This window comes from Zonotrichia albicollis, chromosome 1 (genome assembly GCF_047830755.1).
Source record: "Zonotrichia albicollis isolate bZonAlb1 chromosome 1, bZonAlb1.hap1, whole genome shotgun sequence".
NCBI classification, from domain to species: domain Eukaryota; kingdom Metazoa; phylum Chordata; class Aves; order Passeriformes; family Passerellidae; genus Zonotrichia; species Zonotrichia albicollis.
The window spans coordinates 3,066,536-3,088,230 of record NC_133819.1 but is presented as its reverse complement, the minus strand read 5'-3'; the positions used below and the strand labels follow the sequence as shown (position 1 = coordinate 3,088,230).

Sequence of the window (21,695 nt, the reverse complement as noted above, 5' to 3'; positions counted from 1 at the left end):
TCCCTTCATCTTGGATTTATAAATTTATGAACTGAGAAAAATATATATATATATATCTCAAATATATATATATGTGCGTGTATGTGTATGCATATATTACAAACAAAGATGAAAATGGCATTTTAAATGTGAAGTTTTGAACTGAAACTAATAGTAACCAGGAAATTCAAAATTCAGGCTTGTTCTTCAGTGTAAGTTGACATGATCATAAACTAAAAACAGAAAAAAAAGTGAAATACTTGGAATATTAGTGTCAGCTGAGTGTGAGCTTTTAATTTCACTGGTTTTTGTTAGTTTAAGTACAAAAGAAAAAAAGAGTTTTGATGTCATTTTAAGCAGAGATTTTTAAAGATAATCCTAGTTTACTTATTTTTAAAAGGAGGAAAAAAGAAAGGTCTCAGAAAGTTGTGAAAGAAATAATAATTATAATAATACTTAACACTTATATAATCCTTTATGGGAATATTCTGCTCTTGGCTGGAGCCATCTAAATGAATGTAAATTTAATTCAAAACAGACAGAAATGTTGTTTGAGGTCATATTGGTACAGGATCATGCTCTTAGGAGATGGGGACAGCCCTGTCATGTGAAATCTGCTGTGGCACAGAGGACCAGCAATACAGCTGAAACCACTTCCATTGCACTCCAGGTTCATAAATGTGATTTATATGATCCAAACACCTTTTTTCCCCCAAGTCTGCGACACTGATTTGCTGCTCTGAGAGCAGAATTTGTTTCCCTCTTCCCAGCTCTCTGCAAAAGTCAAGGTGTTTATAACAGATAGATTGGCCCTTTGTCTTTCTTCAGATGCTTCTTAATGCTATTTTAGAATGTTTCTCCAGAAATCAGGTACTTTGTTGTCCAGAGAGTTGGGGAAAGGAATATTTATCAGATAAAAGCATATTTGACAATTTTCTGTAGGATGGGCTTTCACAAGGATTATATTGCCAACACTGTAAATGTGTTATTTTAAAAAAGAAAAAAAAAAAAAAGCTATTTTTTGCATGAATGACTATTAGCCAGTTTTCAAACATTATTAAATTAGAATTGTGGAGAAAAAGATGTCAAATATCTGCCTCTAGCTGGAGACTTTTTCTTGTTTCAGCCTAGAGCAAGAATCTGTTTGGATCTTTTTTTTTTTTTTTTTTTTTTTTTTTTGCTGTTGTTGAAATGATTCTGAGCTTTCTGCTGGGTTTTGTTGTTTTCCTGGCCATCCTAGAGTGCTCTGCAGTTTGAGTTGGTGGATCTCAGTCCAGTGCCTTGTGGGCAAATGTCCACATCACCAAAACCACCCTCTGACCCTGCACACTGGAGACCAGGTCCTCAGCTAAATTAAATCAGTACAGAAAAAACTGCTGTTATTGTTAGAATAAACTTCACCTGGAACTGGGATTTGGCCTCAGCACATTGCTATTACCATTAATTTTTGGTGGTCCCAGATAGAGAGTCCAAGGATGGAAAAATTGTGAAAAATTGGATTTGCTCCTTAATTCCTTGAGCCAATGCTCAGGAGTTTGGAGAGCAGTGGAGTGGAAATTTCTACTGTTGTACACATTGTGTTTCTTGTTCAGTAGAAAAATTAAATCTGTTCACCAGCACTGAATTTACCAGAAGAAAAGGGATCTTCAACTTATTAGATATAAAAGATACAAAAAAATTTAAAAAAAGAAAAACAAAACCTATTATGATTTTATTTCTCTGAATAAAAGTGTCGATGCACTGGCAGATTTGGCTTTTCCTGAGTCACTGGAACATTCCCAGTGTCCCTGGAAGGGAGGGGTCACACTGAATGTGGGCACAGTTGTGGGATCCAGACTGATGCCATGGCACAAATGAGCTCTCCACAAATCTCTCTGTTGAATGTAAGCTGCAGGTGCTGGCCAGGCGTGGCCACCCCTCAGTGGCTGATTCTCCATTTGTTTCAGGAGGGAAGAATCCAACAGGCAGTTTGCTTCTCTGTGTGTGTAAATATCAACCGAGTGTAACAGTGCTTTGTTTGATTTTTTCACTGTGAAATATATTTTGGAGCTAGAAAGGCTGTGTTATTAAAAACAGTACACAATTAAAACAAAACAAACAAAAAAAAAAAAAGTGTGCAGTGCTCCTTGAGCCATTTTTTCTACCATGTCCATAATGTATTTCCTGTCTAATTTTCTTATTTTGCTTTTATAAATGTACAGAAAACTTTTTTGTGCTGCAGGTTTTGTGACTATTTACTGTGTCTAACCACTGTTTTGATTATTGACTTGTCAGTGTGGAGTGCTGGCACTGCAGGACAATTCACATCCCAAAAATGAAAGCTACAACCTAGGTTGTAAAGGATGAGGCTGTTCCATTGCTGCATGGTGATGTCACCTCCTTTTACTGTCACTTTTAGTATTTCTGGAACTCAGAGCCCAGGGAAAGAACCCTAAATGCTTAGTTTTGGGAACTTTTGATCATAGAGGAAAACTATTCAAGTTCCTCTGCATTATTTAAGTATTTGCATTTGAAAACCAGGTGTTAAAATGGGGTGGTGGGAGAAGGGATGAAGGTAGGGGAGTCCAGAGGAAAATGCAGTTTGGAAGTTAAATCCAGACACTTTATTGGGTGTTTGGCTGCTCCCTTTCAGCATCTGTCTCTCATTGCACCTTAAGGACAGTGCAATGACAAGGCTAAATAACAAGCAGAAGTGGCCATCAACTGATAATTTGAGTTTCCCTTTGCAAAGATGACTCTCCCTGGATTCTCTCCATCATCAATGGGCATGAAGTTCATAGAACCATCAACCAAGGCTGGAGGTGACTTTGAATGGCGAATTTGGTCCAACCTTTCATGAGAAAGGGAGCCAGGATGAGTTTATCCCACACCCTGCCCAGTCACCTCTTGAAAACCTCCCCTGATAGGGACCCCAGGGGAGGTTCTTCTCTTGAATGGCTGTTCTCACTCTAAAAAAATTCCTTTCCTTTATCAAGATGATCCCTCTCCTGGTGCAGCTTGTCACTCTTGTATTCTCCATGTGGATCCTTGTGGAAAAAAGAACCTTCATCCTCTTTCTGACCACTCTTTTTGGTGAGGTCGCCATTGAGGCTTCTTTTCTCCAGGGAAAAATTCCTTCAGTTTTTCTTCACTGCCCCCATTTTCCATCCTCTGATGATCTTCATGGTTCTCCTTGTGACCTTGTCCAGTCTGGCCACTTCTTTCTTGCATTTTGAGGACCAGAATGGGACACAAGAGAGAGTTTCTTGGACTCATGCTAAAAACCTGACTGTGAGACTCCGATCCTCCAAGGATTCGTTGCCATAATTTGCCTTGCCTATTTATTATTCAAATTATGGCTTTTCATAATATTTTCATGTCAAAGGTGAATTAAATTCCACTTCTGCATAGCAGGATAGATCCAGTGCTTGCATATGAAGGGACCACTGGTCAGCTCAAAAATTCAGGTTTTTTTTCAAAAGCCCCACAAACAAAAGAAAGCAGTAACTAAAAACAGGCAAAGCCAAAATGATCAGGAACAAAACATTCACTCAATATGAAGGAAGCTCTTTAATTGCCACTATTTTTGATATTATTTTACTCCCATTCCTAAACTGATCACCTCTCCTTTTAAAATCCAGTACCATTTTTTCACCTTCTCTTCCTATTGGAAAGTTACTGTAAAACTTTTTTGGCAGTTAAAATCCTTTATTTGAACCTGGAGTTGAAATAACTCCTGGCTCACTTGGATTCCTTGTCATACTGATCTTGCCTCCAGTTTCCTTCTCTTTTCCTGAGATATAAACAGCTTTATTTCAGATGAAGTCTCCAGTTTGTCTTTGATCATACAGCTGCAAGATAAGACTAAAAATAGTCGTGCTATTAAGCTGCATTTCTCTCAGCTCTAATCCAAATTTGGGCAGCAAAACCAGCGCAAAGAATGAAATGCAGACAGACATGGATTCATTAAAAATAGCAGGAAAATTACCTGGAATCAGCTGGCCAAGCATCCTGGGGGGAAAAGGAAATAAAAAAAGAAAAACAAAAATTAAGAGAAAGATTTCCAGTTCTTGAAGGTATATAAATGAGATTTGGAGGTTGAGCAATTTTTGTTCAGCCAAACCTAAAAGGAAAATAGCTCCAATATTTTGTTTTTCTGTTTTCAGTTATAATCGTGCAAGGGAAGCTTTTCCAGTCAAATAGATGTGACACACAGTCAGTCAAAATGCTGCAGGAAATCATCATTAAAATATGTTAAAATACACTGATGGTATCAGTTTGGGAGGTTTCAGTGCTTTTGTCTGACACCACGACTAAATCTTTACTAAATGTGCCCTGTGAACCATACAAATATCCAACTTTACGCTATTTTTTCTGCCCTGACAGAAATTAGATATCAAAATTTCAGAGTTATAGGAGAAAAAAAAAATTGTTCACAGTGAATTTAACAAACAGTAGCAACAAAAGAAATGCAAACCCCATTAATTTAATTTGCTTTATTTGCCTCGGTATTTGAACTTGGGTTTCAAGAGTGTTTCAGAAACAATTGCCCATGTCAGAAATTTTCAGTCTGTGAAATTCCTTTAGTTGGAGGCATCAGAGCCCAGAGATTATTTTTGAACTGTCCATAGATGATTCTTAAGGAAATTTAGTTCATTTTTTGTATAGCAATAGATTCTTTAAGGCTATTGAAGAGCTTTAGCCCTTTCTGTATTTATGCAAAGGCTCCCACTGATCAAAAACCTAGAAAATTCAATAAATTAGGATATTCCCCATAAGATTATGTGATTCATAATCACATAATCTTATGGGGAAGGTTTCAGAGCCCAGAGATGGTTTCAGAAGTGTGCATGATGGATGATTAAGAAAATTAAGTTCATTCTTTGTATAGCAATAGACTCTTTAAGTCTATTTAAGAGCTTTAGTCCTTTCTGTATTTATACAAAGGCTCCCACTGATCAAAAACCTAGAAAATTCAATAAATTAAGATTTTCCCCATAAGATTGTGTGATTCCACAATCAAAAACCTAGAAAATTCAATAAATTAAGATTTTCCCCATAAGATTATGTGACTCCACAATCAGAAACCTAGAAAATTCAATAAATTAAGATTTTCCCATAAGATTATGTGATTCATAATCACATAATCTTATGGGGAAGGTTTCAGAGCCCAGAGATGGTTTCAGAAGTGTCCATGATGGATGATTAAGGAAATTAAGTTAATTCTTTGTATAGCAATAGACTAAGTCTATTTAAGAGCTTTAGTCCTTTCTGTGTTTATGCAAATGCTCCCACAGGTCAAAAACCTAGAAAATTCAATAAATTAAGATTTTCCCCGTAAGATTATGTGATTTCACAATACCAGACCTCCTCTTTTGTTCTGAGATCTTTCTTTTGTGGGCAAGGCTTCCAGAGCAAGGTGTGCTCATATTATTAATATTGTTCTTCTGTGACCTCAGCAGAGCAGTCACAGCATGGAAGGTCTAAAGGCTTGGTGAGAACAGGATTTTGGACACCACATGGGATCCTGCCTGACAGGATTAGTGTCTGCTGTAGCTCCTAAGTCATATCTGTGGATAGCTAGGAAACAGATAAACTCACAGAGGGGGATTCAGTCCAAACTCAGACTTTATCATCTCAGTGGTTCCTTAGACTCCTTTTCTGCAACTGTGAAAACGTACGTAATGCAAAAAATACAACCAAATATCTGTTCTTAAGTGGTTTCCTTCCTTAGGAGTTGAATATCAAGGGCTGTATTAGATGTGCCCCTTTCAACATCTGGCACCACTGGCATGAGTTATTCTGGCTCAGAGCCAAACCTCTGGAAGAGACTTTGAGCAGAAGTCTAAGGACACACCCACATCATTTATATAACAAAAGGGAAGATTTCTTCCTTTAATCTGGTTTCTGCACTTTGCCTTTTTGGTCACAAAAGAGAAATGAGCAATTTCAGAGGACAAGCATCAAACATTTTTGATGTCTGCTCCAGGGTGAGATGATTCACACTTTGCAATTGGCTGCTTCTCTCCTCCAGGACATCTCCCTGACCAGATTAGAGACAGATGCTGACCCTGGGGAGACCGAGATAGAAATTAATTTTCCCTGGCAACTTTGCCCAATCACTATTGTTCTGTCTCATGCATGCTGAGAAATGATGGCCTTGGAAAGTGGCTCCTGTTGGGTATTACCTACCAGATTTGGGGGAGGTGGATGCCTGGTAAAGAGTCAGGAGCTCTCATGGAGAGTTTTCAGGATATTTTGTTCTCCCTGTCAGATTGTGTCCACACAACCAGCACTTCTGTGTCCAGGAACAAACCACAGTAACAGTGCACATGCAGTAAAAAAAAAAATTAAAAAAATATTACAGAAAGAATTTTACCCTCTGATTTTAGCAGTCAGGCACATGAACCAGTTCAGAATTGTGTTTATTTAAGAACCCGTTAGGAGGATATGGAGGATGCAGCAGCAGCTGAGGATGCTCTGATGTTGATGATGCTCCGTGTATATCTGTACTAAAGAGCTAAGTTCAGCTAAATACACATTGTTCTTTGTGTATGAAAACACACCAGCAGAGCTTGAACAATGTTTTGAACCTCATGGTCTTTCACCTTCTTATGAATCAAACTGCAATTTCCCATTGGCTTTCTTTTGGGGAATTCATCCATGTGAAGAATTACTGTGTGATATGACACTGTGTGATATGACACTCTTCAGTGTCTGAAATTACCTAGGCTTCTGCATATGCCTTTCCCAATGGACTTTGTGCTTGCAGAGAAGTCTCAAGAGGCCTTTGTGTATCAGTATAATCTGTAAAAAATCAAATATTTGGTGTGTTCATTCTCTTTCCCTTCTCCTTGTCAATTTAGTGGCAATGCAACCTGCTATAGCTCTGAGAAGAACCAAGTTGTTGGATGGAAAGCTGTATTTTGGCTTTTGACTGTGTCAAGGTACAAAGTTACTGGCCTGTTGGGTCTAATACTGACCTTTTTTGGTCAAAATTGGTTTAATTGGTAATGGGATCTCTGGGGTTATTCAGCTTTGTTATGAGGTGGAAACACAGATATCAACTGCTGCTTTCTAACCTTTTTTGTGTTTTGAGAAATTGTTTTTAACATGTATACTGCTGTAGATGACACAATAAATGTATTATCATTTTGTAAAAGTCTGTTCTGATATAAAATTGCACCAAAGAGAACTTTGTCTGTGAACTTACAGGGTAGTGTATTCTTTTCCTGCAGCAGAAGCTCTTTGGGCTGAAAGGGTTCACTGGGTTCTTCATGAGAAGGAGACCCTGGAATCTTCTGGTAAAATCACTCCTGGATCAACCAGGGGTGAAATCTTTGCCGTGCAGTGTTCCTTCTCCATAAACCACTGGTGTTTATCTCCCTGCATCAGTATCAGGCAGGACTGTGGGCCAAGATCACCAAACCAAATGGAACACACTCTCTAAAAACTCTCTAAATATTTAGCCCCCCGTGGATCAACCCTCTGGCTTTGATCCACAGGGGACTAAATATTATTCCCACAGGGTGTAAACAGGAGCAGAAATTCTGTTGTCCTCAAAGAAAGATGTAGCTAAAAGTAGAAATAGATCTCTGTAGCACCAAATGTGCTTCAAGGCTTCCTTTATTTCATAGCCAAAGCAAACCTGAAGAGTTTGATCATCAGGGTCATTTTTAAAGCAGCAAGTAAAAATTTTTAAAGCAGAACCAGAGGACACAGTCTCAAGCTCACCAAGGGAAATTTAGGTTGGATATCAGGAAAAAGTTTTTCACATAAAGAGTGATAAAGTTCTGGAATGGCTGCCCGGGGAGGTGGTGCAGTCCCCATCCCTGGGTGTGTTTAACAAAGCCTGGATGTGGCACTGGGTGCCAGGGTTGAGTTGAACTTCTGGGGCTGGGTTGGACTCGATGATCTTGAAGGTCTCTTCCAACCTGGTCATTCTGGGATTTCTGTGAATTCTGGGAATTCCACTCAAACTCCAGAAACAGAGGATTCCACAGAATATGAATTATTTCTGATATTTCCCCCATCTTCCTCCATCAGTTCCCATAAACCTTTGCCTATTCCTTACAAATGCCCCACCCAGGCTGCATCATTCAACTCATTGTTGGGCCAAAGTACAGGTGTTTGGAGCTGTGATGGGGAAATGGACACAGCTTTAGTGAAACTGAGGTCAGAGATGTGCCAGGGAGCAGCAGGGCTGGAGATCACCACCCCACTGAGGCAGGACCTGGAACAAAGGGAGCCGCGGGCAGGTGGGGAATGGGGAAGGACAGGGCAGATCTACATATTTTCATTTTTTGATACATTTCAAATGCCGTTCATATGAATTTCCACTGTGACCTGAGGCAGCCCAGTCCTTTTTGTTTTTTGAGGGCTGGATAATGGGGCACAGGATGTGTCTCCTCTTCCCACCATGTGCAGAATGGCTGCACCAGTCAGTGTCTCCCTAATCACAGAAATCAAATCAAAAAGCAAATGTAGAACAGGTAATCTGGAAAAACTCTAATTTCTAAGTATTTTATGTAACCTAAGTGATTTTTTTTTTTTTTTTAGGCAGAGAAAGAAAAAGCAACTCCAAAAGTATTTCAGCCACTCTACAAGCCCTGTGTAAATATTCACTATTTCAAAGACAAAATACCACACAAAAGCACCTTTGCTCCAAATCCCACACACCTGATTTCAATGAGGAAAACTTCATTTAGTCAAGGAGCAACTCCCTTTAATTCAGCTGTATTTTCTGCAATTGAATAAATCCTCCTCAGATACTCAAAATAATTCTTCTCTGGGTGTGTTAGGCGGCCCCGGGGAAGCTCTCAATGTGCAAAGTAGATAAAGCTGCCTGCTGGAAGGATTTCTTTTAATTTAGAGCCCAATAAATCAAAATTTCTTAAAAAATCATGCTGAAATGATCAGAGTTAGAAATCTACTCTCAGAAATTTCAGATACCTTAACAAACTGTCAGATGTTTCAGATCAGAAATTTCAGGTACATTAACTCTCTTTGCTGCAACACCATAAGAAACAGCTGGAAAAAGTAGATTTTGTTCTTTCCAGGCTGTCGTATATTTGTAAAGGGATTTAAAAATAATTCCTGGAGAGTTCAACTCTGCAAAAGACACCAGGGGATTAGAGGAGGAGAAAGCAGCTGATGTAATTTAATTATCTCTCGAAGCTGCCCTTTGGGAGTGGTATAAAACTCGCTCAGGAGAGGTTTGGGAGCCCTGCCTGGCTTTGTGGCTGCACACATCCAGCTCCAGGAGGTGGCAGTGGCTCCATACTGAACACACAGCACAGCTGAACACGGCTTGGAACAATTCTGCTGCTTTCTCAAACTTTCCAAAAAGCAAAATATCCCTGAAGCATTCCCGACTCATAAATCCACCCCCTCGAACTCAGGTGTGTCACCAAAAAGGGATCAGGGTTCTCTTCACAGCTCAAATATTTCTGCAAGAAATTTTAGCACCCCCCGGGATTATTAACCTTTTATTTTATAAAGCCTCGAATGAAACGTTCAAACTGACACAAATTAAATGTACAAACTCAAATGAAATATCCAAACTGACATGAAGTAAATGTACAAGTAACAACAGCTGTAATTGCCACTTGGATTTTATAGATGTACATCATACATTTTGGATACAAATTCTCATTACTATGCTCAGCAACAAAACACAGGAACAGAGGTTAGAAGTAAAGTTGATAAGAAGGTCCGAATACACAAAATTACACATTACAACAAACATATGGCATTGTGACAGATGGGTTAAATGCCTAATTAATAAATAACTTATTAAAATAATATTTACAGAAGCCTGGACAATTAATCTTTGCTCTAATAGGACTAGAGATGAAGCACCTAAAATCAGCAAAGAGATTTCCAGGAGTCAAATGTTTGCTGGCCTAAATAATTAACCAAGAGCAGGGCAAACTGAGGGACTGGAATACTGTTTTTTTAAAAAAACTGAATTAATACTGGGACTTAGACAGTGAATGGATGGCTGTGTTTATGTAAAAATAAAGTACACAGAATTAAGCAGAAAAATCATAAACATTATTAGAAAAATCATAAAAATTACGTTTCTATAGTTGAAAGTAAGAATATGCCTTAAGTAAAAAACTGTATTGATAAGATGGTGAAGGGTTTATAATGTAGGGCTGTGGTTGTATGGGATAAACTAAGAGTTTAGAAGTTATAATAGAAGCTGATGTGTCTAAGTGTGACAGAAGCCACTGGATAAAAGTATCTGCAATGCCGCAAAATTAAGTATAGGTGATGGACAGAAATGCAAAATAAACCTTGTAACAACTGTCTATTGGATTAGAAAGTTCTATGTTGTCTTGTAACAAAGAAAGTATGACTACTCTGTGCTATGGCCGACAGCTGCTCCTCTAAAATCCCACAACCTCTGCGACTGTTGTTTATCTGAGCAATAAACCATTCATAGCCCAAAAATAGCCCCATCCCTTCATTATTAGGGGTGAGAGCTCCTGACGAAGGACCACAAAGGACCCAGTTGGCCACCCCATGGGTGGAACACTGCAGATCCCAGCCACTGGAGCTGCTGGAGCCCCTCAGACAGTGGTGACACCATCCTGGAGCACAGAGGTTCTCCTTTTGGGGCTGATCTTGTCCAGCAGGGAGAGCTGGGTGACGTAGTTCACTGGGCTGGTTTCCCTGGACAGAGCCCCGTGCCTGTGGCTGAAGGTCAGGTACTCCTGGTGCTGCCACTTGCACAGCTGCTTCTTCAGCTCAGTTTGAACCTGCAGGGAGTTACAAACAAAGAGAAAATTAGGGTTTAATGAACAGTGGATATGCCCAAAAGTCTGCCTGAGTACTTAGCCCAGATAAACCAGGATTAAGCATTAACACATTTTTAGAAGAACTTGATCTCTGTCCTTAGTCCTTTTCAAAATAAACAGATTTAATTTCAAAAATTCAGAGGATGGCATGCACAAGGACATCAGGGCAGGTCACTTCCAATATCTAGGCCCCTATTCTGCCGTTAACTACACAGACAATCCCTGAGTACAACTTCATGGATGGGTCTCTGGATCTCCCAAGAATGTAATAAATAAGAGGCCATCAAAGGTCATCTACTTCAGAAATGTAATTTGAAAGTTTTGTTTGAGTGCAATCCCACAGTATGTCTCCTGAAAAATCATAATTTCTACCCTGTATTTTTGATATGATTTATTGTCAGATTATAAGGTTTCAAAGTGGATCTCAGAACAGAAAATGCTGAGAGTGGATTGTGTTCATGGTGAAAGGTTTTTTGGAGCCAATTTTTTTTGGTTTGAGGAAAAAGGCTGGTCAGAAGTAAAGCAATATGAATGGTCTGGTTTCAGGATCAAATGTTGGTCCTGTTGAAAAAGAGAATAAAGGCTGTGACAGCAATAGGAATCCACTGAAGAATTTGTAAACATTTTCAAAGATAAGAAAACAAAAACCTTTCAAGATGGAAGTATTTACTGCAAAATAATTGAATATTCATGAAATGTGGATCTGCTGCGGCATATTGTGTGCAGATACTGAAAATGTATGAACACTGTGAGTTTATAGCTAGTAAGTGGTGAAAGAATACAGTTCCAGATGCATCATTTCCTCCACCAATCCAGTATTCTCACCAAACTCAAGGCCCTCTAGCACTCCTCAGTTTCATCCTTACTCATAACACCTCCCCTGGCAGCAGCACAGCCTCTCACATTGTCACAGACACTCAAAAGTGAAGAAACACACACACACAGAAAATAATAATTAGTTTTTATGATTGCAAGGGACCACAACAGATGCACTGCCAAGTGGTAATGAGTGGCCAAGCTGCTCCAGGAGCAGTTATCCCTAAGAAATGTGGAAAAAAGCCAAAAGCCAACCCAGCTTCATCTTGGGGCCAGAAGTCAGGCTGTTTTTAACACCTACTGCATTTCTGTGTTGTGGGGTACAATATGCAAGCTATTCAAAGGCTGTTGAAGCAGTTAAAAGGCTGCTGGAAAGAAATCTCTGATACAGAAGGCAGGTTGGAAGCAGAGCTTTCTGCATTCACAGCTAAGCCTTGAAGGCACTCTCTCAGAATGGCCATTAAAAATTGTTTTCCTAAGTAACAAACATAGTTTAGGAATTACTCATAGGTAGTTACTCATAGGTAGCGTTACTTGCACCTTGCACCTCCTTTTAGCCATTCCTGTGAGGTGCTGGAGTGTCTCCAGGAAAGGGATGGAGGGATTGGAGAGTAAATCCTGTACAGGAGGAGCAGCTGAGGGGCTCAGCCTGGAGAAAAGGAGGCTCAGGAGGGACTTTCTTGGTCTCCACAACTCCCTGAGATGAGGCTGTGGGTGGGATTTGGCCTCTTCTCCCAGGGGACAGGGACAGGAGGAGAGGGAACAGCCCCAGGTTGTTCCAGGGGAGGATCAGTTGGACAGCAGCAGGAATTTCCCCACGGAAAGAGGGATCAGGCCTTGGGAGGTTTGGAGTGCCCATCCCTGGAGGTGGCACCTGGAGGTGGCACTGAGTGCTCTGGGCTGGGGACAAGGTGGGCATTGGGCACAGCTGGGACTTGACAATCTTGGAGGGCTTTTCCAACATTACTAATTCTATGTTCTATGAGAATTGTCCAAGTTGAGGCCACTGCAGAGATTGAGGCACAATTAGTGTGTCATTCTCAGCTCATTTATTCACTTTTCTGAGGATGAGATGCAGTTTAACGTTTTCTCATCAGTTTTGATTTGTTCCGCTCTTTTGGGGGAAAGTGACAGCAAATTTAGTGAGGTTTTTAAATTATAGGCTCACTACATTCTACTGTAGGCTGTTTAGCCAAATGCTACCAATGTTATAAAAACAGTAAAGAAATTATTTGAATAAAAGTCTTGATTGCATGAGCATACCTGGGAAAGGGAAACGAGAAATAGGAAAGGGGAAGGGGAAAGAGGAAAGGAGAGGAAAGGAGAGGGAAAGGAAAGGGAAGGGAAGGGAAGGGAAGGGAAGGGGAAAGGGAAAGGGAAAGGGAAAGGGAAAGGGAAAGGGAAAGGGAAAGGGAAAGGGAAAGGGAAAGGGAAAGGGAGATGGGGAAAGGAAAGAGAAAAGGGGAAAAGAAAGGGAAGGGGGATATTAAGAAAGTCACCAGGAGAAAATAAACCTAGAGAAAGTGAGGAGCTCTACAAGCTTTCCATTGAGCTGTCATCACGGTAGCTATCAAACATAAATCAGGAGAAAAGTGCCCTGACAGGAAATTCAGCAACCATTTTTTAAAGGGTCATTGCTTCAAAGTTTATTTTGTGTCCTCCTGCCAGAACTATATGAATACAAATAAAGTCAACAAAGCTACCAAGGGACAAAAAAAGATATGGGGATGTTATGGTTTCAGGAGCAGATCAAAGACAGATTCTGTTCTGAAAATAGGAAAAGAAATTAAAAAATGAGAGGGAACTGTGAGTTTTAAAGGTTTTGATAATCTCATGTGCTTGTTACTCACCTCTGCATTTGAGAAGCAATACAGGAGAGCAACAACAAAACCCTAGGACAGGAAGGGCAGGGGAAGGAAAAAACATGGATTTAAAATCTGGAATCAATAACAGACATCAAGTTTCATTCCCAGTGTGTGTAAGACAACAAAGAATGCAGATTTCCCAGTTTTCTATTGGAGTTCAGGCAGTGTGACACTATTTATTGACTTTTCATAATAAAATTAAATTTCTCAGTGAATTGGTGACATTTTATATTTATTATAATAAATAATATTTATATATTTATATAAAAATATATTATATGCAATAAATATTATTTATTTATATGCAATAAATATTATTTCTTTATTGTCCAGAGACAAAAAAGATAAACTTGCTGTTCACTGTATCCTACAAACAAATTCTCCCTCAGATAAGGGAAGCATGGGAGAGGAATCATTTGCAACACATGTCAATGTGGACAAGTTGTGGTGGGGTACAGGGGAAAGGGGATGGGATAATAAATCAGCTATTCAGTACAAAATGTACCACACAGGCCCTGACCCTCTCAAATCCATGCTCTGAGTAGTGGAACAGCAAAATCAACAATGAGATATTAACGTGGTTCACTGCTCCTGAAGGGTAAGGGCAGAGCAGGTGGTTATGTACTCTTACTCACCACTCCTCTTATTGTTATTACATATAAAATCATCTTCAATCAGTTCACCTTAATCCACAGACTGGTTGGTCTTCATGGTGTTCTGTCATTGTTATTCAATAAGCATAGATATTTTATTTATTTGGTGATTATTCATACAAAGTCTGACCTGGAGATTTCAAATAATAAGGGAGCAAACAACAGAAGAGCTCGTGAAGGAGCGAGATGGGATGTGTGCATTGAATTTGGATGCATTAATAAAGCCTGCTCTAATAACCAGCCTGCAGTGGGGTGGTGTCACTGACATATTTATGAAAAATCCTTTTGCTAGGATTTCTTCTCCTGGCAAGTTGAGAAACCTCAGCTTCTCCATGCTTTGCTCCTCTGGAATGTGATTTGGAGAACTGTTTACCCAGCATGTGAATTGTTTTTACTTAATGACCAATCCCAGTCCAGCTGTGTCAGGACTCTGGTCAGTCACAAGATTTTATTGTTCATTCCTTTCAAGCTTTTTGATGTCTCCTCTCTCTTTCTTTAGTCTAGATTTAGTATATCATTTTAATATATATAATTTTAATCTTTTAATATAATATATATAATAAAAAAATAAATCGGCCTTCTGAAACATGGAGTCAAGATTCTCATCTCTTCCCTCATCCTGGGGACCCTCAAACACCACCACAGGGTGGAACAGACCAAACATCTCAGGGCTGCTCAATTTCTGCCCATCTTACCTGAAATGAGCCCAGGCCCAGCTCGATGTAAAGCCGAGCCTCCAGCCCAGTGCTCTCAGGGAAAAATGCAAACACAATGTAGTGCACCCCAAAGAGGGGGATCAACAGCAACGTGGACTTTGCAAGTCTCCTGGAAAAGCAAGAGTTAAAGAAAAATGCACTGTTAGAATCAGGGAATGAGTGACAGCAATTATTATATTTAGCCATAATTTAAAATTTAGAGAACAGCTCCAAATGGAGGCAGCTGCATTCATTTGGAAGAAGAAATTTGGAGAAGTTATGGAAAGGTCTTGTGACTTCACTGATGGGATCCCAAATGGTTGTGAGGGGTTTGCAAACAGCCAGGACCAGGCTTAGTCCTGTTACTGCATCTTTTTCTATTCATTTATATCTATTTTATTTATCTATATTTTTTTTTCTATTTATTTTTCCTATTTAATTTATCCTGTTACTGCAAAGAATTTATCTCGTTACTGCGTCTTTCTCTACGTGCATTTGTGTGGAAAGGACTAGGAGTGAGATGGATTAATCACCTGACATTTGGTGTTTACACTTTCAAGCTTTTGAAGTTTCATACCTTTTAATTTTAATTTCTCTTTGTCCCTGACATATGCACCCCACCCTTTTTGCCCTGAAATATAAATGACATGTGATATTTGGGATGAAAACGAAAGTTCACATTGTCATTTCTTCTCTTTCTATTAGAAGAGGAGTAGAACATTCTGTTCTCCTGCCCATAAAAATTTCTTGCAGCAGTTAGAACAGGTCAGTCCTAAGACACAGAAATACTCACACAAAGTGGCTTGAATGGCTCCCTCCTCCCTCCTGGGATTTCAGTTTATGGACTAGAATCCTGATCACATTAATGAATATAATAAAGTTAATCTGTAAAGACAAGACAAAATCTGTGAATTTACTGCAAACCAGGACATGCCTTCAGTTGATACAAATAACTAAAAATCCCCACTTTTAGGAGCTGCAGTGCTATAAACCAATGCTCACCCCTTCTCAGCTCAGATCAATAGCTTTACAAATAATAATTATATTTCCCACCAAAATATAGTTGTACATAAAATACGGTGAAAGTTATGTTAAATTATTGTAGACCAACACATCTTAATATCATTTTATGTCTGCTATTAATGCCTTGTACTTCTGGTCAGAACTTTAAGTTTAGATTTTAAGTTTAGATTTTAAATGTTCTAAAAAAGTCCCCCCTGTTCTCATCATTGTTTATGACAGGGATTATACCAGATACAAACCTAAAAACCAGATTGCTCCCTCCTTAAATTCAGGTGGTAAAAATTTGTGGATAAGAGAGATTTTTTTGTCTTAAGTTACAATCATAAGAACTCATTTGAAAAGCACACTAGATAAAATAATTTACATGCAGAAACTCAAGGGAAAATAAAAAACCTTACCAACACAGTCAGCAGGATGGGGCCTTTGATGATCCATAACACCACTCCATTTTCATCATCATCCCAACATCTGGAACAACAAACAAAATCAGGTTTTTCATCTGTACCCTGGGAGGTTCCCATAACACACAAAAACACTTCTGCCACAGGAAAGGAAAGTGGTGGACACTAAGTTTATATCACTGTCTAAATGTCCCTGGTTTCCCTGTGGTCCAATCTAAAGAAAATTTAACCAGCAAAAATCACACATTGAAGAACCAAAGCAAAGTAAATAAACACATTTGTATTTTTAAGCTTCTTTCCTGCTCTTCTTACCAAGTCAACTTCTTATTCAACTTTCCTGAGTTCTGAGCAGGTGGGTATAAAATAGAATATTTTCCAGCTGATGTGAAATTATCTGAAAGCCTTCAGGACAGCTTACAGCAAACAATATTTCTATCTGGGGCTCATGTTAAAATATACAGATGAAAAGAAAATAATTGAATGAAAACAAAAGAAGAAATTATTGAAGACAATGTTGATTGTTTGGGAAGTTCTCATTTGAGGAGATTAGGGTTAGTTATTTATGGCTGAACTCATACAGAAACAGCAATTTTCTTGAAATACAATTATTTCAAGGACCGGAAATAGGGAACTTAAATGAAATTTCAATAGTTAATATGATATTCTCAGGTTTTCTTACACCACATATGGACATGGATAGCTTACAGCAAACAATATTTGTATCTGGAGCTCATGTTAGAAGATACAGATAAAAGATAAAATAAAATAATTGACTGGAAACAAAAGAAGAAATTACCGAAGACAATGTTGATTGTTTGGGAAGTTCTCATTTGAAGAGATTAGGCTTAGTTATGGTTGACTTTATACAGAAACAGCAATTTTCTTGAAATACAATTATTTCAAGGACTGGGCATTAGGGAACTTAAATGAAATTTCAATTGTCAGTACCATAATTATCAGGTTTTCTTACCCCATGTAGGGACATAAAAATCTTAAAATTAAAGGTATTTCCTCAATTATGTACAAGCTGTAAAAACTAATGGTATGACTTTGAATCATGATATTAATATATATTTATTTAATATCTTTTCCCCTTACCTGTTTCTGTACACATCTTTTTTCCCCCTCAGCAAAACAGAACACTGTAAAAAATACGAATTTTTTGTGTTCCCTACCCCAGCTCTGACTTACCCAGTGTTCTGTTGATGGATTCGTGTGAGGACCCAAGCAAACATGACAGCAGTGGGAGCTCCTGAGTAAATCAATAAGAACACAAGAATTGGTTTGAAAATCTGGTCCCATGGAATTTTTATTCCAATAGATTCATGTCACGGACATATTTTCTGAAAAATCCTTCACTAGGATTTTTTTCTCCTGAGAAGCTGAGAGGCCTCAGAAATTAAATGAAACAATGATTATCTGCTGCTATGGAATGCAACAGGTGCACCTTTGATTGGTCTCATGTAAATTGTTTCTACTTGATGACCAATCACAGTTCAGCTATGTCAGGACTCCAGTCAGTCACAAAATTTTATTATCATTCTTTTCCTTTCTTTGCTAGCTTTCTGATTAAATCCTTTCTTCTATTCTTTTAGGATCATTTTAGTATATAATTTTCTTTTAATATAATATATATCATAAAATAATAAATCAGCCTTCTGAAACATGGAGTCAAGATTTCTCTTCCCTCATCGTGGGACCCCTGCAAACACCACCACAGGTTCACAGTGCAGCAGGTTGGATTAAAGGTCAATTTATGGGTCAGACAATTTTCAATAACTTCATGGAAGAATTTAATTTGTAGTTCAGGGGAAGGAAAAAAAAAAGAAAGGAATAAAAGGGCAGGAGAATGAAATCAATGAAATCATAGCAAAGGAGAAGAGGGGATGTTGTGAAACTTTTTTTTTTTTTTCAGAAATAAACGTAAAGAATTACTTGAAGGTTGGGATTGGAATTACAAGCACTTATGAAGCTGGAATAAGCATTTATTTAGCTGGGGCTCTTTTACCTTGTGGATTGTGGCCAACAAACACCCTTTGTACAGCAGCTGGAAGAGTTCATTATTTTTTCCTAAAGACTCTGATCACCCCAGACCAATGAGTTGATAAGAATTCCATGAAAATTTAACTGAATCCATGATTTCTAGCCTTGCTTTATCACTGCTTATCCTTCTGTCCTACATTTTTGACTGGAGTTTTTTAAGGCCTATAAAGCAGAAATTGCTTTTTCTCTCCTCCTGTGGAATTGAATTTTCAAAGACTAAGTGACTTTCAAAGCTGCCACAAAAGGATTCTAGTGTGAAACGGGTGACATTTTCACGGATTATTCCATAGAAATATAGGGAATTTCTTTCTAAGTATCATTTGAGATGTGTGGGAAGGGCTCAGAATTTGTCCTTCCAAATTTTTGCCCTTTGCTCAACTCCTTTAAGCTGGGACCTTGTTAAATTCAAGTTGGCTTTTTAATTAATGAAAATAAATATTTCCGTCCACATCACCTAAGATGAGAGTTATCCCTGAGGTATCTCTCACCTTCCACTGATTGCAGAAGGAGATGAGGATTACCACATTATTAATTGAGTTGTTTGCTTTCTTATCTCAAGTTGGCCATGATTAATCAAGGGCTGAGAGTCTACTTTCAGACAACCCTATTTGGAATAGCTCCAAAAAAAATTTAATTACATTAAATAAAGTCTAAAATTTTAAAGGTGAAGGATAAATTAATATTTATTCAGGGTAATTTGGATTTCACTTCTAAGTCAAAAAATGTCATTGTAACTACTCAGTTTGGGTGCCTGCATTTTAGATCAGCCAAGATGAGACATGGGAATATCTGAGAGTCACAATCAACAATTCTGTGCAGTGAAATAAATCCTATTTATTTCACATTCCTATTCTGAGTATCAGAGATAACTTCAATTGCTGTATCACCTCAAAAGATTCCTAAAGTCAGGAGCTCTCTGAAAATAAAAGAAAAACAGAGTTGTTTGATTCCTAGGCCTGGACTGACACGATTTAAGATTAATATGTCAAATTCTGCTTGCTAAAAACAAAAGGCAACTTAATCACTCAAACTTCTTTAGTCAGTGGAGTAATTTGAGATATTTCTAGGATATTATCCATCCATATCACTCATCCTCTTTAGGCCTGGATTATTCACCAGCATGGTGCAAATAACTGAGGTGTAAAAGGGAATACAATGATGTGACTTTGGAAGGGAATAACTGAGATGTAAAAGGGAATAAAATGATGTGACTTTGAAGTAACAACACTGTATGAAAGCACAACTTCCCTCAGAAAAGGGTCACCTTTGGCAGGCTCATTTCACCTGAAAAAACAGATTTTATCCAGTTCTGCAAGCAACCAGAACTACTGAGGAGAGGAAAGGGAGTACTAACCCCAGCCAGTAAATATGAACCACCACACAAACTTCTTGTTGGAAACAAAGGTGAGCAGCAGCAGGGTTTGCAGGTAGATCCCTTCGATGAGGAGCCAGAAGAAATTGGCTAAAATACTGAACTGGAAGAAGGCCACAGCAGCCTTACAAGCAACCTGGAAGTGCAGAGGAAAAAATACCTTTTAGGTCTACTCTTGTTATGGCTGGTTTCTATAGAAACATAGGCAAAAATTCAATGTTGCCACACAAGAACGAAGAAACAAAAAAATTTCTTTGTGTTTAGGATTTCATAATTTAAATTAACTTAATTTTAGTTTTTTGAAAGGGAAATATTGGTTTTTTTTTTTCCTCACAGATTAAATTCTTTACTGGTAGAAATTGTTAGAGCTTCATTAGAGTCAACAGATTTAAATATCAAAGCTGAGTGCAGTCTTAGCATTTGGTCTTTGGGTTTGTATAAAATTGTTTGCTTAAAGATTTCAGCTTTAGCAATAGGAGAAATAGGATGAAAATATCTCCCTGTTGCCTTCAGGTAAAGAATTAAATGTTCAGCCAAGGGTGAGAGAGAGGGGAGGTTCAGTACCGTGGACATGAGGCAGTGGTCCATGGTTTCATCTGCAAACAGAACAGCATCTTTGGTGAAAACAGCAACGGCTCTCAAGATAAAGGAGACAAACAGGTGCATGTGGATGTAATTCCGTGTGCAGTGGAATTTTCTGGCATGGAAAGAGAAAAAAAAATTGTTCTTTGAGGGACGTTTCTCAGGGTCTCATCAAAAGTCAAACAGGAGCCCATGAGAGTGCAGACACCTTGCCAAGCAATAAATGATCTGTCACTATTTGAGAGGCAGCAAGACAGGAGGGAGCAGAGAAGCTGTTACCTTCTTCAGCTAATAAAAATTCCAGGCTAATTGTCCTTGGATCACCACACATTTAAAGAAGATGCAAGAAGCAGAGAGTAACTGTGGGAGTCTTGAGATGGATTATGATAATACCTATTAATTATTTTAAATAATATTTTTGTTAAAAAAAACTTGCATCAGGCTTTTCAGCCTCTTTTGGGTCAAAGAAAGGATTGAATTGGTGTCAATCACATGTTATGGGATGGCTCCAGAGCAGTTGCCCTAAACTGGATCAATCTGATGAGAAGGAGCTGAGGGAGCTGGGAAGGGGCTCAGCCTGGAGCAAAGGAGGCTCAGGGGGGACCTTGTGGCTCTGCACAGCCCCTGACAGGAGGGGACAGCCGGGTGGAGCTGGGCTCTTCCCCCAGGTAACAAGGACAGGACAAGAGGAGAAGGCCCCAGGTTGTGGCAGTCACCCAAATCGACATTGGATATTAGGGAAAATGTCTTTCTGGAAAGGGTTGTCAATACTGGCACAGGCTGCCCAGGGAAGGGGTTGTGATGCCTTAAGTTTTAGCTTTCATATTTTCCAGATTCTGTACTGCATTGGTAGATAACTCTGAACTTCATATCAAGTGTTAGCAAGTTCTCCTCACAGTTCAGTCACACAACACAATCCTTTTCCAGCCCCAGAACCAAGGACACCGTTGCAGCTTCAGGCCCAAAAAGTACAAACAACAGCAAATTGAGGAGAGCAAACTGGGAGGATGGGATTACATAACCTGGAGTTGTAATTGGACAGTTAACCGCAATATGGAAATGGACCAAAACTTATAAAAGTGTGAAAATTCATGACTCAACACCCATCTTGGGTCTATCGTGGGTAGAGCCATGGTCAGGGTCTTGTACTGCCCAAGGTGTATCCTTTGAATAAATCCCTACTTTATTCCTTTAACTCTGTCTAGACTCTGTTCCACGTCAGCCTCTTTAGGCATCAGTTGAGTCCCCAGCTCTGTGGGAATTTAAAACAAACACAGCTGTGGTGCTTGGGGTTCTGGGTTAGTGATGGACTCAGCAGTGCTGGGTTAATGACTTGAGCTTAAATGTCTTTTCCAGCCCAATATTCCTATGATTCCGTTTCCCTAGACTGCCCTGTGCACATTTTGCCTTGAGCTGAAGGAATCTCCCTCAAGGTTTGGGCACATCAGCCTCGTGCTCCTGGGTCCCTCTGTAAGGGCCACT

The 21,695-nt window shown here is 38.9% G+C and overlaps 1 protein-coding gene across 3 annotated transcripts in view; it reads right to left on the bottom strand.

Moving 5' to 3' along the window:
• Window positions 1-9,432: 9,432 nt before the first annotated feature.
• LOC102070662 (vasoactive intestinal polypeptide receptor 1) overlaps window positions 9,433-21,695 on the bottom strand; it is a 37,592-nt gene continuing 25,329 nt past the window's right edge. For 2 of the 3 annotated variants that reach the window (XM_014270148.3, XM_074543801.1), the window contains 8 exons: window positions 20,196-20,328; window positions 19,614-19,767; window positions 17,408-17,468; window positions 16,214-16,283; window positions 15,586-15,677; window positions 14,793-14,922; window positions 13,430-13,471; window positions 9,433-10,724 (listed from right to left, as the gene is read on the bottom strand). In XM_014270148.3, coding sequence (XP_014125623.3) covers window positions 10,536-10,724; window positions 13,430-13,471; window positions 14,793-14,922; window positions 15,586-15,677; window positions 16,214-16,283; window positions 17,408-17,468; window positions 19,614-19,767; window positions 20,196-20,328 — 871 coding nt within the window. In that variant the 3' untranslated portion in view covers window positions 9,433-10,535. The remainder of the gene's footprint in view (window positions 10,725-13,429; window positions 13,472-14,792; window positions 14,923-15,585; window positions 15,678-16,213; window positions 16,284-17,407; window positions 17,469-19,613; window positions 19,768-20,195; window positions 20,329-21,695) is intronic. The other variant, XM_005491437.4, reaches the window with a different exon arrangement.